The following is a 16,201-nucleotide window of genomic DNA, read 5'->3' on the forward strand; positions in this document are numbered from 1 at the left end:
ATCTTGTTTGATTTTATCAACTTTTGTGTTAACAGCTCCAACATTGTTGTTAACAACATTAATAGCTTTGTTCTGATTGTCTAGCTTCCGTTCAATTTTTTCAGACTGAGCTTCTTGCTTGGCAGACTGAGCTTCTTACTTGGCAGCCTGAGCTTTAATTTCTGCCGATTGAGTTTCTATCTTGCTAGACTGAGCTTTGATTTCGTTAATCAAAACGTTCAATAAATCAGCTAAATTCCCGGAAACCAGCGGTTTTACTTCCGTAGCGGGTGCGTCTTTAATTCTCCCTCCGTATTCGTCATCAATGGGTTCAGATTTGATTATCACTTCCGATTCCGAAACATTTTCTAAAGTTTGGAATTCCATTTCTGCTCTTTGTTGCGTTTCGGCGGTCGCCTCTTTCATGCTAGCCGCCTGCCCCTGAACAATGGGTACCGCGGTGCGCGTTTCCCACTGTTCGACCAATTGTTCCGTACCCAAGTCTACCAAATTATGGTAATTGTTGCCTTTACTCATTTTACCAATTTTCAATAAAAATGCCAAATCTCAAATCTAATTAGGATTCCTCCCACTACTTATTCTCACTGACGTAATGACCTGTTCGTAACCAGTACTTTGTTACGAGATTTGCACAATGCAAAATTCGTGTCCAGAGCAAACCTCAAGTCCGAAGATTGTCCTGTCACCAGGTCACCACGTGTAACCTCCCCCTCAGTTATTGACCTAAATGACCGTGAAAAATTAAACCGCATGTACCCAATGGAAATTTGGGAAAAGCAATCGTCACCGAAGTTAATGTGTCGGTAAAGAGGGAGGAAAGGATTACATTTAAATGAAAGGAAAAATGTAAATGAAATTGGTGGAAATTAATTTTGAGAAAAGGGTAAAATTAATAAAGAAAGTAAATGTGCGGTCGTCACATTAACAATTAATTGGCGTTAATTAGATATTTGAGATTTGGGGAAAATTACGGTCGCCAGTCCTATGGACAACTACTATAATAACTGAAAAGAAAAGGTTATTGCATATATAATTAGCACTAAAAGCGCGGCAACTGAAGGTTGACATGTGTTGTGTGAAAACTGAAAGTTTGTCAGAAGTAATAAATTTCGCTACACTCTGAATTAATTTAGCAAAAGAATTAATAAAACCGGAAAATTGAAAGTTAATTTAGTGACTGAAATTAATAGTGAGATTTGTTTCTCAAGCACTACGAAATTCAGTAATAAGGTTAGTCTTGGGCTACCTCAACAATCATTTCAAAAGCTACTTGAATCTACGCAATTTAGAAATAAGAGATTTAACTTTGAACTTGAATTAAATGATTCTGAACAATTAACAATAGTAAAATTCTGTACGTACCAAGCTTAGCTGCAGTCACAGGTAAGCTAAAAGATGGTAATAAAACTCGCACTCTTAATGTCTGCTTGTGTAATCTAAATATTGTAGCCAGCTATGAATACTTTAACTGAACTTTGAAATTAAATCAGTGAAATGGAATGATATTACTTTAATGCTGGCGTATGAATTTCAATGGCACTCGGGTTCATTCCAGAATAGGAAGGGACCCTACCTGGTAATCAATTGGGACAATGAGCAACAAAGGTTCATGCTAAGTTGCTGTATTTTTGTGATGCAACAGTTTTAAAAGCTGAGGTCTGCCATACAGTTCTAAAACTTTACGTGCTTCCAGTCTTCCTTGTTGGTTGATTGAAGGTTTGAAGCCGTCGATCGAGGAGGTGGTGACAGTCACTCATTGTCGGCCGTTGCTGTTGCAGAAGCTGGATGTTGGCGCGCCTCCTTCTCGACACGGTCACCAGGTGAAATGGGCTCTTGATGTGCGCCAACTAATGCTTCCCGTCTGCGACACCACGTCAGAAACTATCATAGCAAGTCGAGCGCAATTACATGCTGCCAAACCCCGAAAGCGCGGCAACTCACGGGAGCGTCACACAACACACCTGCTCAACCGCACTACTCCAGCCAGACTCTGTCTGCTCTGCCCGCGCTCCACGTGGCCGAGTTCACACTCCCAAAGATCCTAAACACTTTGGTTCTCCACACGACCTATCGATGTAATCTTTCGATAGAATAGTTTTCCCTAGGCAAGACCCAGCGTAAAAATACAAATAATATTTACAAAACAAATCAATTATACATCGACATAAATGCATAAATATATATATATACAAACAGTAAAACAATTACAATATATAAAGACACAGAAATGTTATATCTTCAGGTAACAAAATAAGGAAAAAAATTTGCAGTGCAATAGATGGAAATAGGACACACATTTCCGGCATTACAAACTGAGCACACCCACCATTGGCTGTGATCTGAAAATCGAGATTTTTTGATAACAGATCTGTCACAACATTGGTCTGATACAGTCTTTAGTGGGTAACATCTGGCCGTGCTGTTAGTAAACACAGTGTACAGCGCATGTGCAAGAGAGCCAATCTGTGATTTTTGGTAGAGGGCATTTGAGTACGGCACCATCTATCTACAAATCATTGTGCATGCATGATCTGCATGCCTTTGCATTCTTTGCATGTGTGTTCTAGAAACAGGGTGTTGATGTGTGGATACCATCAGTTGTACCTAGCCACGAGCAAGGTTGAACCACCTGAAGATGTTGGACAGTTGCTATGAGGAAATATTGTGAAATTTGCACAACATGATCCAGCAGCAACATATCCACAGGGAAAGTTGGTAGAGTCACATAAGTTTATTTTATCATTCTGTGATTAAACTAAGATTTAAGTGTGATTTTGCTCATACATATTTACCTTGGTAACATAAAGGCAGCTATTCTTTACATGTGTACAATGTGTGCTGCCCACCTGCTCCTGTTATGAATATCAGCATGCTCACTCAAGGGTTAAGGAGAACCCAGAGACCATGTTTAAACACATCTTGACCATTTAACTCATCCACAACAGTCAAAGGGATAATAAATGAAAACAGTTTGTTTGCAAGTGAACCAGGAATTGAAACATCATTACCACCAGCAGCAGAAGTAGTAACATGCCCTACACACCAGAGGAACTTGCCTCAGTTTGTTGAATGGTGATTTACACAAGAGAGAAACAATACAAACATCTCTCCCTCTCTCATGCTTATGAAATGAACCTCCATTGTCCAGGATGGAACTGAAAACTTGTGTACAGAAAAAAGTTGCTCTTACACCATACAAATATTTTAATGTAAATGTTAACAAGACTTAAACTTTGTATCTCTCCCATGAAAATAAATCTTTCTGCTACAGCAAACACTGCAAAACTGAACAGAAAAAGCAATTCTACCTTATGCATTTAAAGATATAATATTTAAGAAATAAACTGCACTTGCTGCAAGATTTCATGGATGAACATAATCTACATTTTTTTTTTTTTTTTTTTTTTTTTTTTTGTGAAGAGAAAGAGGAAGAAAACCCTGTTATTTCTTGAACAGTATTGCACTATAGGATCACTTGAATTGTCTGGCATTGTTATATGTTACAAATGAATAGAGCAGTGGAACACAAAGTGTTGGGTGCTGCTAAATGTGGAGTTGGATCATTTCCTCAACATCCCCAGTAAGACAATTGATGAAGTTCGAGCTGATGATGTCACAGTACTGGCTGATTTAAATATTGATGCAAATTCCTGTAATATTAGTAATTTAAAATTGTAAGACTTATTGAATTGATGTAATCTTGTAAATGTGACACCAGGATTACAGATTTCACCTCTAGTAGGACAGACTACGCAGTTAGCAAATATGATGAAGTTCAGTGACCTAGAATTTCAGTTTTCTGATCATTACTATCAGAAAATTGATTACTCAAATGAGGATCCTCCAGAAACTAAAAAACATAATATGGTAGAAATGAAGCCCATGAACATAATCATGTTCAAAGATACACTAGCTAGAGAGAATTGTGGCAGTATCCACCAGTTAGAAAGATCGGATAATAAATGGAATGAATTCTATCACTTCTCTTTAGGCATTTTGACTCCTGTCATTCAATTAAAAAAAAATTCCAAATCAGTGGGGAGAAAGAGTAAGTTAAAACTTATTAGCTACATTAGTCAAGCTTAGACGGAATATCTGTGACCTCTGTATACTGTACAAATCAGTTGGGCTGTAAATTTTTAAAAGAAAAATTTACCAATACCAAGTTTCAAATCAGAAATCCTAAATTTTAGGAACCAAGTCCACCTTGAATCAATAACAGAGTCAGTGAATGTAAGTCATGCCTTCTGGAACCTCATTAACGAATGTTGTAAAACGTGTATGAACACAGATGGGGAAGCAATAAATATCAGGCATGAAGGTCATCTGATAGAAGCTGAAATAACTGTTTGTAACATTCTTAACCAGGATTTTATCTCTTGAACATAGTCACAGAGACACTCAGCAACCCAGTACACAACTACACGACAGACAAAGGCTTTGAATTCGAGGAAGTAAAAGGACAAAAGATAAGCATAATAATTCTACAACTAAAAAGCATGTGGTTGGGATGTTCACTCCATATCACTAATTAAAAAGGCATCAATGTTATCGTTAAACCAATTACATATCTCAATAATTGTTGTACCAGAGAGGGTATGTTTCCCAATGCACTGAAGAGGAGGGTTGTCAGACCAGTGCATAAAAAATGATTGGTCCTTTTCTATTTAGTCATCTGACGATGCTCCTCAAAGGAACCTCCTAATTACCATTTAGTGACTATGCCAATTGATATGGTGACAGGAGGATATAACATATTTTTCAACGCATGAAACAACAGGATTGTCCAATACATAAACTGCAAACCAATACCACTGATTCCTACATCTAGTACATTTTCGAGTTAGCAAGACTTGCATGTGGTTAGTGCTTTTTCCACAGAATAAAGTCTGCTGACAGAAACCCAACATGTGTTTTGAGAAAATCGCTACATCACAACAGCTGTCTCAGTATTCTTGCACCTAATCTGTAGCTATCTAGAGGAGGGAAAGAATACTGTGGTCATATTTTTACATCTCACAAAAGCTTTTGATCTGGTCAACCACGCTCTTGCCTTGCAGAAACTGAGAACATGCAGTATCATACACTCATCTCTTGAACTCCTGACTGTGTACTGGTACCTAAAAACTGCAGACATTAAAAAAAATACATGATCAAAATGGGTTGAGAAAAATCAACATTCATCTATGACTGAAACAGTAATGCAGGGTGTGCTACAGGAGTCAATGCTGAGACCATTTTTTTTCTTAGTGTATAAATCATCTTATATAGGCTGCTAATTCCCATGTGATGACTTGTGCTGATTGGACCTCTCTTCTTATTGTGTATCACAATGGGGAGGATATAACAGACCACAGTCCGTATAATAGTGGTTCAATCTAGTACAACAGATTGCCAGAATCCATAAGAGCACATGCTGGGATCCATTTCAAACAAATTAAAATCTTTTCTTGTAAATAAATACTGGTATTCACTAAAAGAATTCAAAGCTGTACATGTTGTCTATCAACCTTTTTAGATAAATATTGCATGTATTGTGACATTATACACAAATTGATATGCTACTACACCTTTGTAAACTATGACATTTGCAAAAGTCATGTGATCAATACGTGCAAGAAGAAATGTAAATAATTAAATAAATAGTCATGTTTGTGATCTTAATTTGTTGTTAATATTTTAGACAAGAAATATAGAAGCATAGTTTTTTGGTATTCATATTCTGCTGTAATACCTACTTCTTTTGTGATTTGTGTGCACAAAGTCAATCACATTTCAGTTGCTATAATGTTATGCTTAGTTCTCTTATTTGATTTTACAGTGTTCCTATTCTTACACTCTTTGACCCTCATGGTGAATATGGAAGTAGAGTTGTAGCACTGAGCCACAATGCAAAATATCTAGTAAGTGTTGGTGGTGACCCAGAGCAAACACTTGCATTTTGGGTATGGACATATGGCAGTGAGTATCCTGAAGGTATGTTGGAAAATACTTACTAAACCAATTGTTCTTGACATACTAATTAGACTTGGTAGCCACTTCTTGCAGAAGATGTGCTTTGTTGTGCCCTATGGTTTTCACTGTTTTCAGAGGGAGACACTAACACGGCAATGTTCATCTGTGGCACAATAATGTAGAAGGTGTCATGAAACCTACTAAGAGAAAACTCCTTATATTTTGTATGTTTATGTACAAATAAAAGCTGATTTCTTGTATTTCCATCATGTTTGAGTAGAATCACTTGTATCAGAAACATTTGCTTCAGAAACAAATCTAAAAACTTCATATAAAATTCAAAGAAAATTGTTATTTTGATTACATCAAAATTTATGTGTGTAATGACATATTGGGTATTTTTGAATATTGAGTGCTATGAAAAATGTGTTTCATGCTATAGCAGAAGTAGTAATCTGTATCAGTAATGTTTGTTATTTAAAAGTGAATATGAAAATTCATGACCACAATAAACCTTTTTTATATGTAATGTTAGCGTTTTTGATCTGTTTTAGACGATCTTCAGACCCACACTGTCATGGTAGATGGTGGCTGTGAATGGAGCAGTCACTACATCAAAACAAATGATGTAAGCAGTTGAGGTGTAGCGTCTGCTTTGTTCATAACCACCACATACCATCATGGTGTGTGTCTGGAAATGGTCTGAAACAGGCTGAAACCAATAACCTCATATATATAAAAAAAAAAAAAATATTGCTGTTGTGACTGATCATATTCATTTGAAAGCAATCTATTTTGCTCCATTCAAATTTGGCCATTGTATTTTTTTTCCATTTCTCCAATTTTCAGTGTATACCTACATGAATAATGGTATAGTTTTGATAATTTTTAGAAGTAACATATGCTGTGGATAAGATAGTCTATAGTAAATAAGAATTTGCAGGCTACAGTTCCTGCAGTATGTGTTATATTATTTTAAATTTTCCTTCCTCTCCAGCAGCAATGTATATTGTCTCCATTTTTGTACATTTCAACTATTTTTGATTTTGTTATGTAATTTTGTTAGTGAATGTAACTTGGTACAAAACAAAGCTCCAAGCTTCAGGTAATCAATAAATTTTATCAAAGGTTTTTCTGTTGTCATAACAGCAATATTGGTGTTGAAATTTAGTTGCTGCAGAAAGTAAAGGTAGTTGTAAACCTTGCAGTTTAACAGATCCTGAAATTAAATGAGAAGCAGCAACATCATTTTAAAAATATTTGTTTACTGACATGCAAAACATTGCACCAGGCACAATGCAAATACTGTTCTTGGGCACAGGATGATTTAGTAGCTGGATGTTGCTCTGACTGCTGTAGCTAAGTTGGTCAGAGTGCTGTCACTAAATTGAAAGTTGCTGGGACTATGTGTGTTGGGTGGGCTGTCAAAGGATACGTATCCAACATACCAGAGGAATCACAGTTTCTATTATATTTTGAGGATATGGCCTGTCGATGAGATATATAATGCCTTTAGCCACATGTTCACTTGACTGTGAGTGACATGTCTGTGGTAAAGTGCATTCTACATTCATTATAAAGTTCCACAATTTTTAAACAGTTAATGAGCATAACCCAAATTAAAAAAAAAAAAATCATGACTCAAAATCCCACGTACCTTCAAGGGAACAGTAAATTTCATGTACAGTTTTTCTCTTGTCATAACAGTGGTACCAAAGGTACCTCATGTAATTGCTCCCCGGTGGATACCATCTCCTCCACAAGAAGTGCAAGATATATCTATCTGTGAGGACATGTCAGTGGTAGGAATATATGCACAAGTGAGAATTCAGCTTATTACAGCCAACCACTAACCAACAAGTCTGAGGTGTTGTTTTCTTCTGAAACAGGAATCGAATCAGTAAGATACACCTCACCTGTTGGCTAATCTGTTGTTTCCCGTGTTGAGGGGAGGCAAAAATAAATGGATAGCAGCTTGTTAATTGTTGGCTGTTCAGGTGTATGGCAAATAATGGTAACTCTTAAGAAAATGGCAGTAAGGGATGGGAAGGATCACCTCATGCAATCAATGTATATCCCTGCCATAAGGGTGGCCATAGCCAACAACAAGCCTGTCCTCCCTCTGCAACTCTCAGGCAAAGGAAAGAAATGTAGTGCAGTCAGATTTTTCCTTTCAAGAAAATGACAGATTTCTAGCAATGTTGGAACTGGCTCCTTTGTGTGGGTAGTTACAAGAAGCCACCATTTGTCTTCCAGAATGTTAAAAATATATCATACCTCCAGATCTGCCTCTACCACACAAACTGTCCTATGGATGACCTTGCTGTGGAGTCCTCTTTCAACATGTTGAACAGGCTGTTCTGGCAACCATTGAGGGAACAATGTGCAAAAAACTGCAGATTGTGTTAAAACAAGTGACATTTGTTGTAAGGTCTCTGCATTCACACTTTGTTCATTCCAGTTTTTGGCAGAGAAATTTGAGAAGAGCTTTCTTCTTGTGGGGTATTAAAGAAGCTCACAATCTATAACATTCGTCATTGCCCCCCTAACTGATGAAGACCCCCTGTCCCAGAGGTGAGTGAAAGGCTTGAACCAGAGGCTTTAAGGATTACGTGGTATGTGAGACTGTGAATTCCTGGATGTGCACCACAGGTTTGGGAACTGTAGGACGCCCTAAATGGGTCAGGTCTGTACTACAACTTAGAGACTCACACCCAGGTAACTGAAAGTATGTTTTCCACTCAAGGAGTTTCTAGATAAGGTGACTCTCCATACAGTTCCGGTAACGTTTGCTACAGCAGACCCCAAAGTACTAGTATGGGATCCAAAGAAATCCTCCCATTCCAACCCTTGCCATCAGATGAGGCTTTTTAAAATCATAGGGATCAACTACAAAAGTATTCACAACAAAGTAGCAGAGTCTGAAGTACTCATAAAAAACAGTGGATTTCACATAATACTACACACAGAAAGCTGATTAAGACCCAAAATTGATAGCAGCAAGGTTTTTGGGGTAAATCTAAGTGTATATGAAAAAGATAGACTAATGAAAAATGGAGATGGTGTGTTTATTGCATACTACAAGAAACTCTAATCTAACAAGACACAATTGAAGGTGCATACAAGATTATTGGATGGGACTCAATTCAAGGGTGAACATAAACACATAACTGAATATTTCTGTTGACCATCAAACTGACCCTCAAATGTAACCAAAAATTGTAGACGAAACCTCAGTTTGTAGGCATATGTTCACCAGTCAAACTGTCATCACTGGTGGAGACATCCTTCATCCAACAATGAACTGGTATAATTACAATTTTGTAAGTGGGCAGTACAAAAACACCTTGTGAACCTATGTTAAGTCCCATATCTGAAAACTAGCTAGAGCAGATAGTGCAGAAGCGCAGCATGATGAAAATGTATTGGATCTGACCTCTTTCAGAGGGTCACATTTAAACTGGTGTCAGCTACCATGAGGTTTTAGGAGCAGCAATGGTCACTAAACTATAAAGTGAAACTAGAAGAAGTAGAAACGTTTATACATTCAGCAAAGTTGGTAACAAGAAGTAGCATCATACTGCAACAAGGAACTTGAAACATTCAGTGCTGAGCAGGAGCTTGTTAGAGGAATTATCACTGGACATACAGGGTGTCTCAAAAAGGCATGTTATAACCTCAATGTGTTACAGCACCCAAACTAATTAAGATATTCACACCACATTTGGCTTACATGACAACCAAAAAAATTTTTGTTTGTGTATGTTACAGATTGTTGTGAGTCAAGCAAAATCACGATTCAAAAAGGGTTAGTGTTGGACTGGCATATTCAGACCAAACTAGACAAAACTGACACTGCAATGCCCCAGCCTCCTAGGTCTTGATTTATTCAATGATGTAAAAATTTTGTGTAGTAGTGTGAAGCCGAACACAGTGTGAATATCTTAATTAGTTTGGATGTCATATGTGGTGACAGTGGATCAGTGTGTATCACAAAATGTAATTGTATGATCCAAAAAGCACCTCCTTGAACCTCAACTGGGCTAGAAATGACCATGTTCAACTACTTGGACTGACACTGCTCCAATCCTTCTCTCCTAAAGTTACCTTGGCCGAAATTTTAAGTTAACTGGAAAATGGAACACTCTACTTTTCTTCAATTTGACTGAACATTACATTCACACATGCAAGTAATTACCCAAAACTGTAACATTACAAATGATCACCAATTGGCCCCAAATTGAACAGATTACCACTGACAAAATATTCTTGAAAACAACCTGAACAACTCATGATGTGTTTCTACCTACTAATGCAAGGGCGATTGATGAGGTAGAGTACAAAATTCATTGGCTGAGCACAATAATTCATATGAGATTAAATGTTTAACAACAAAATATGCAAATATAGGTAAACACATACAAACTACATGAAAAGAAATTGAAAGTCTTTAACTCTTATCTCATTAGTAATCGTAACTATTGCTTGCAAAAATGACTGTGTCAGAAATTTACTGCTTTGTAAAGTTATTACAGTTATGAAAAGAAATAATTACATGAAAGAAACCAACCTTTAACTGCTGTTCTGAATGTTATTGAATGTAAAGGTGAATAATATTGCAATGGAAAATCCAGGATGGAAAGTAACAGTATTGTGAAGAGGAAAGTTGCCACACACCATATAGAGGAGATGTCAAGTTGCAGATAGGCACAACTAAAAGACTGTCACAAATATAGCTTTTGGCCAGTAAGGCCTTCATCAAAATTAGGCGTGAATACACACATACACACACACGCAAATGCAACTCACACACACACACGTGACTGCAGTTTCGGGCACCCAAGTATGGGTGTGGCCTCAGCTGCCTTAGACTGCAGTCATGTGTGTGTGAGTTGTGTTTGTGTGAGTGTGTATGTATGTGGTCATGTCTAATTTTGACGAAGGTCTTTCTGGCCCAAAGCTACATTTATGAGAGTATTTTTGTTGTGCCTGTTTGTGACTTGGCATCTCTGCTATATGGTGAGAGGCAATTTTCCTTTACACAACACTGTTGAATAATATTACAATATGCAATTTACAATTATGCAAAATGAATGGCCAAGAAAAGTTATTGTTGTTCCTATATGAAGAGTTTTTACATCATTGATTGCCAATATTCCTTCAAAACAGTTTCCACTTACTTGATGTTGCCAGTGAGTTGTCGATGTCCGTGTCGATAGTCCATGATCCTTGAGGATGTGATTCAGTATTTGATATTGTCTTGCTGATATCCTTGATCATAAGTGCCAGTTGTGAATGTAACAGGTATGCTCAGTGCTTGCAGAATTAGCTCCAATCTGTGTATCTGCATAAAACAACAAGAATAAAACATGCTTCTTTCCATTTAAGTGTGTCGTATCCTGACATCATAATAGTTGTTACACACTTTAGCTGCAAATTTCAAATTTATGGAATGCAATTGTGGTGTGGCACTTTTCACAGTATATCCATCCATGCTATGACAGTGAATCAAGTCGATTGTATTGTAAATCATTAATCTTTGGTTTAAACAGAGAATTAAGTGTCTGTGCCATTGTTGACACAACCACTTCAATCTTGCTGTGGTCAGCACACCATTCATTAGTAGTTAAAAGTTCTTTGTGTCAATATACAACAGTAAAATGTGTTACCATGTTTTCTTAGGTAGGATCTTATCCATCACCAGCATTAGAGTTGACCCTGAAAAGATAAGAGCAATTAAGGAATATAGATCTCTGAGGAATCATAGACAGTTAAAGTCTTCTGGGTTTGTCTAATTTTTTGTTATACAAAATTTGTTTCTGGTCAAGTGTTCAATAACCCATGTTTGAACAGGTTGTTAAGTCCTAATGTAGCTATTTTGTTTGGAAAGCTGAGTGTCAAAAAGCTTTTAATCATTTTAAGGAGGATTTGAATGAGATCAGAATGTTATACCATCCTCACCTTAGTCGACCTTTCTGTCTAGGAACTGACTCTAGTGTATACAGTAATGGAGTACAATTGTTTCAAAATTTTTGAAATGATGAAAAGGAAGACCATAGGAAAACAGTCTTTGCAAACAGATCACTGACTAGCTACAGTAGAAATTACAGTGATTGATCATTAAGCTTTGGTGATAATTTGGAGATACAAAAAGTTCAGAGACAGTCCATGATGAATCAAAACTAACATTTACACTGCTCATCAAGCACTTACATTTCTTCAAGAAACTTAGACTAACGTATTCACAGTTGAGGAGGCAAACAGTGTTCATGCAAAAATTTGAATTTGAAATCAAGTATGTCAAAAGTACACAAAACAAAGTAGCAGGTGAATTATCCAGACAACTACTGGGAGAAAAAAGTTAGGACAAGATGTAGATAGGATCATGTAAAACTATTTTATATAAAAGAAGTTCAGGGAGAGAAGAAAACAGGAGGAATTTGCAAATACATGAGAAAGCATCAGAATGATGGTGAGATAAGGAGGACAATAAAAAGGGAAATACATAAGCCAAATAACAACAATAAATTGTTTAAATACTACAAGATACATGATATAGTTTTGTTCAGTTGATGTAATGAAAATTCAGAAGATTGGAAGGTGTATTGGCTGAGTGAATACATAGATGATATAATTGTTTATACACATTTGTGTTTTGGACATGTAGTTGCTAAGAAATATATACAAAAACTAAGAGAGTGTGTAATTCTTGACAACATGGTAAGGAGGGTAAGTGCCCATTTTAAACCTGTGACAAGTGTCAGAGAACCAAGGTTACTAATCAAACTTGTAGGCTTCCCACGCAAAGTGTTAAACTACATGATTTGCTTGAATTATTGGCAGCCAATTTTTACAGTTCTTTGCAGAACATGAACGGAGCTTTTCTCTATTTCACTGTAGTGTTGGAAGTATTATCTAAATTTTTAAACCTCTATCCTTTGCATAAATCAACTGACAAAGTGATTCAAACTAAATTAGAAAAGGACAGTTTTGTGAAATTTGGCAAACCAAAAACCATACTTTCTTATAAAGGGTCACAGTTTGCATGTAGATCTCACCTGCCATGGAGTAACAGTAATATAGACAGCAATATCTTATCCAGCTGGAAATCGTGCAGATGGAATATGAGGGAAATTGAATGGTTGTGCCACACATACTGCACCAGCATTCACAGCTCGTTGGGAGATGATGTTGAGAATATTGAAGATGTAACAAGTATGTAAATCATGATGTAACAGGATTTATTCCTTATGAGATTATGAAGGGAGAGAGATCTTTGAATTTTGTAGAGGAAAAACTGGCTTTCCTCTTTAGAGATGAAAAGGCAAAGAAGAAATTTACACTTAAGAACATAGTGGATTTGAAACTGTATAAGGTTAGAGTGACACAGACAAGGTGAATGCATTGAGTGCAATAAATTTTCAGTGTAAAGCTTGGGATACACAAGGAAAAATGAATGAAGGTGTAGGGAGTGTATAATTTTATTTTTTGAAGTATAAGCGGAATCTCAATTTTTTTGAGTTAATGTGGCCATTTAAGGCAGAGGATGTTTAATAGGTTTCATAGCATGATCAGTGATAATTTAATAGTAGTCAATGTCTCTTAATTTGTTTACAACATGCAAATGGAGAAATAATGCTAGGAAACATAAACATAAAAGTATATAATTTTCAGTTGATTGCATAGGTTCATAAAACAAAATAGGTTGAGAGACTGCTTGTGTCATGAAACAAAGTAACAACAATGATTTCCGTAACACTTTTTGCTACAGGAATAAGTATACAACAACAGGGACTTCATATGTGATTCATATGTGATGAGTCAAGAAATGAAAACCTACATAAAGGACTAAAAACAAAAATACTAAAAAGCTACAGTGTAACAGAAATTCATCTCTTGTATCCTTTCTTCTTCTTCTTCTTCTTCTTCTTCTTCTTCTCCTTTACAACTACTTTCATCACTATCTTCTTCTTCATTGTCAACACTTTCAATTTGTATCACTTCGTCTTCCTCTCTCTCACCTCCCTTCACCTCTTCGTACTTTTTAACTCCATTATACATTTGGGAAAACATTTACATACATGAACCCACTGGCTCTACATTACTTCTACAATTCATTTCAGGTGCAATCTCCTCAATTACCAAATTCTCACTTCCACATCTTCTATCACCATGATTAGTATTATCCATACTATATATTACTAAACTTCTTGTCTCATCATGGCAACTTGTAACATTGGTATGCCCAAGTGTTTGACCTGCCCCAGCATGGGCCCTCATTGTTGTGGGGTACTGTTTCCCATCTGAAATTCTACTCTGCTATCAGGACCTCTACTCTTAGCCCTGGAACTGATTTGACTTCGTCCTCCTCTACCTCTCACATTTACTTGGTTTGCTGTGTTAGTTTGACCTTGGTTCTCATGGTACCACTCAGAGACTCTCTTTTCACGAAACAAATAATTTGTTTGCTATCTGTCTACATCCGTCATTCTATTCAAAAAGTGTTTAATATTTTTATTATGCTCTATCAGTTAACATATTTTATTGGGAGGTGACTTCTATATTAGCATCTCTGCAGTATTCCTATCACCCCAAGTACTGTACAAATGTTTCACAGTATTCTTGCATACTCACCCTGTTTCTCCTATCATAACACAGAGCTCTCTTAAAATCTTCTATAACATCACTTTGTTTCTCTTAGAACCAGTAATCTCCCAGAAAAGCTGACTCAAATTCCTCAAAAGTTTCATGTTTGTCAGGCACATCTGGTTCCCGATCCAAACTTACTCCTTTTAACCAAGCAAAGGCCATCTTTAACTTATCTTTCTCTATCCAGTTTACAGTAAACTGATTTCTCATATGATGCATAAAAGAGAATGGATGTACATCCCTTTAGGGTAAAAAAGTAAGTATGCTATTAAAAGTACTGCCATCTCTCACATGTACTACCAAAACTGAAGCAGCACCACTTCTACCTTGTACTGTTCTCTCCAAACTCCCTTCTGTATTCTCAGTCACAGAAGTGGTCCTTTATAACCTCTTCCATTTCCATCTAAGTCTTTTGGCTACGTTCCTGTAAAACTCGGTCACAGTAATCCTTTACTTCTATTTCTCTTTGTTCACACTTTTCAGCTTGGTCTCTACATTTGTATTCAAGCATTCTACTTTTTCCTTTGTAAAAATCTCATATTTATTTTGTTTTTCATTTAACTGAAATTATGTTTCTTTAAATGTCTCTTGAACATAATTGTATTTATTTATTTATTTATTTACAGGTCAAATTCCATAGGACGAAATTGAGGAGCAAATCTCCAAGGTCATTGAATGTGTCATACATGTAATTGCTACATAAAAGTAACAACAGATAAAAATAAAATGTTGATGAACCCGAAAAAAGTCATTCCATAAGTTTAAGTAAACACAATCAACAATAGAACAAGAATCAGCTTAATTTTTCAAGGACCTCCTCGATAGAATAGAAGGAGTGACCCACTAGGAAACTCTTCAGTTTCGATTTGAAAGCACGTAGATTACTGCTAAGATTTTTGAATTTGAGTGGTAGCTTATTTTGAAAATGGATGCAGCAGTATACTGCACAACTTTCTGCACAAGAGTTGAGGAAGTCCTATCCAAATGCAGGTTTGATTTCTGCTGAGTATTAACTGAATGAAAGCTGCTTATTCTAGGGAATAAGCTAATATTGTTAACAAGAAATGACAGTAAGGTATATATATATATATATATATATATATATATATATATATATATATATATATATATATATATAAAAAATAGAGGGAAACATTCCACGTAGGAAAAATATATCTAAAAACAAAGATGATGTGACTTACGAAATGAAAGTGCTGGCAGGTTGACAGACACACAAACAAACACAAACACACACACAAAATTCAAGCTTTCGCAACAAACTGTTGCCTCATCAGGAAAAAGGGAAGGAGAGGGAAAGACGAAAGGATGTGGGTTTTAAGGGAGAGGTTAAGGAGTCATTCCAATCCCAGGAGCGGAAAGACTTACCTTAGGGGGAAAAAAGGACGGGTATACACTCGCACACACACACATATCCATCCACACATATACAGACACAAGCAGACATATTTAAATATGTCTGTTTAAATATATACAAATATATACAAATACTTTCAGAAAGGACTTCCTGACACTTAAATCTATACTCGATGTTAACAAATTTCTCTTCTTCAGAAACGCTTTCCTTGCCATTGCCAGT

The 16,201-nt window shown here is 36.4% G+C and overlaps 1 protein-coding gene across 2 annotated transcripts in view; it reads left to right on the plus strand.

Annotated features, from left to right (window-relative positions):
• The window catches only part of LOC124791007 (cilia- and flagella-associated protein 251-like), a 140,286-nt gene extending 124,941 nt beyond the window's left edge, over nt 1-15,345 (plus strand). The window contains exons 5-6 of one of the 2 annotated variants that reach the window (XM_047257828.1): nt 5,822-5,976; nt 15,231-15,345. In XM_047257828.1, coding sequence (XP_047113784.1) covers nt 5,822-5,976; nt 15,231-15,244 — 169 coding nt within the window. In that variant the 3' untranslated portion in view covers nt 15,245-15,345. Of the gene's footprint in view, nt 1-5,821; nt 5,977-6,090; nt 6,368-15,230 lie in introns of those variants that run through there. The other variant, XM_047257827.1, reaches the window with a different exon arrangement.
• The last annotated feature ends 856 nt before the right edge of the window (nt 15,346-16,201 follow it).

This window comes from Schistocerca piceifrons, chromosome 1 (assembly GCF_021461385.2).
Source record: "Schistocerca piceifrons isolate TAMUIC-IGC-003096 chromosome 1, iqSchPice1.1, whole genome shotgun sequence".
Lineage (NCBI taxonomy): Eukaryota > Metazoa > Arthropoda > Insecta > Orthoptera > Acrididae > Schistocerca > Schistocerca piceifrons.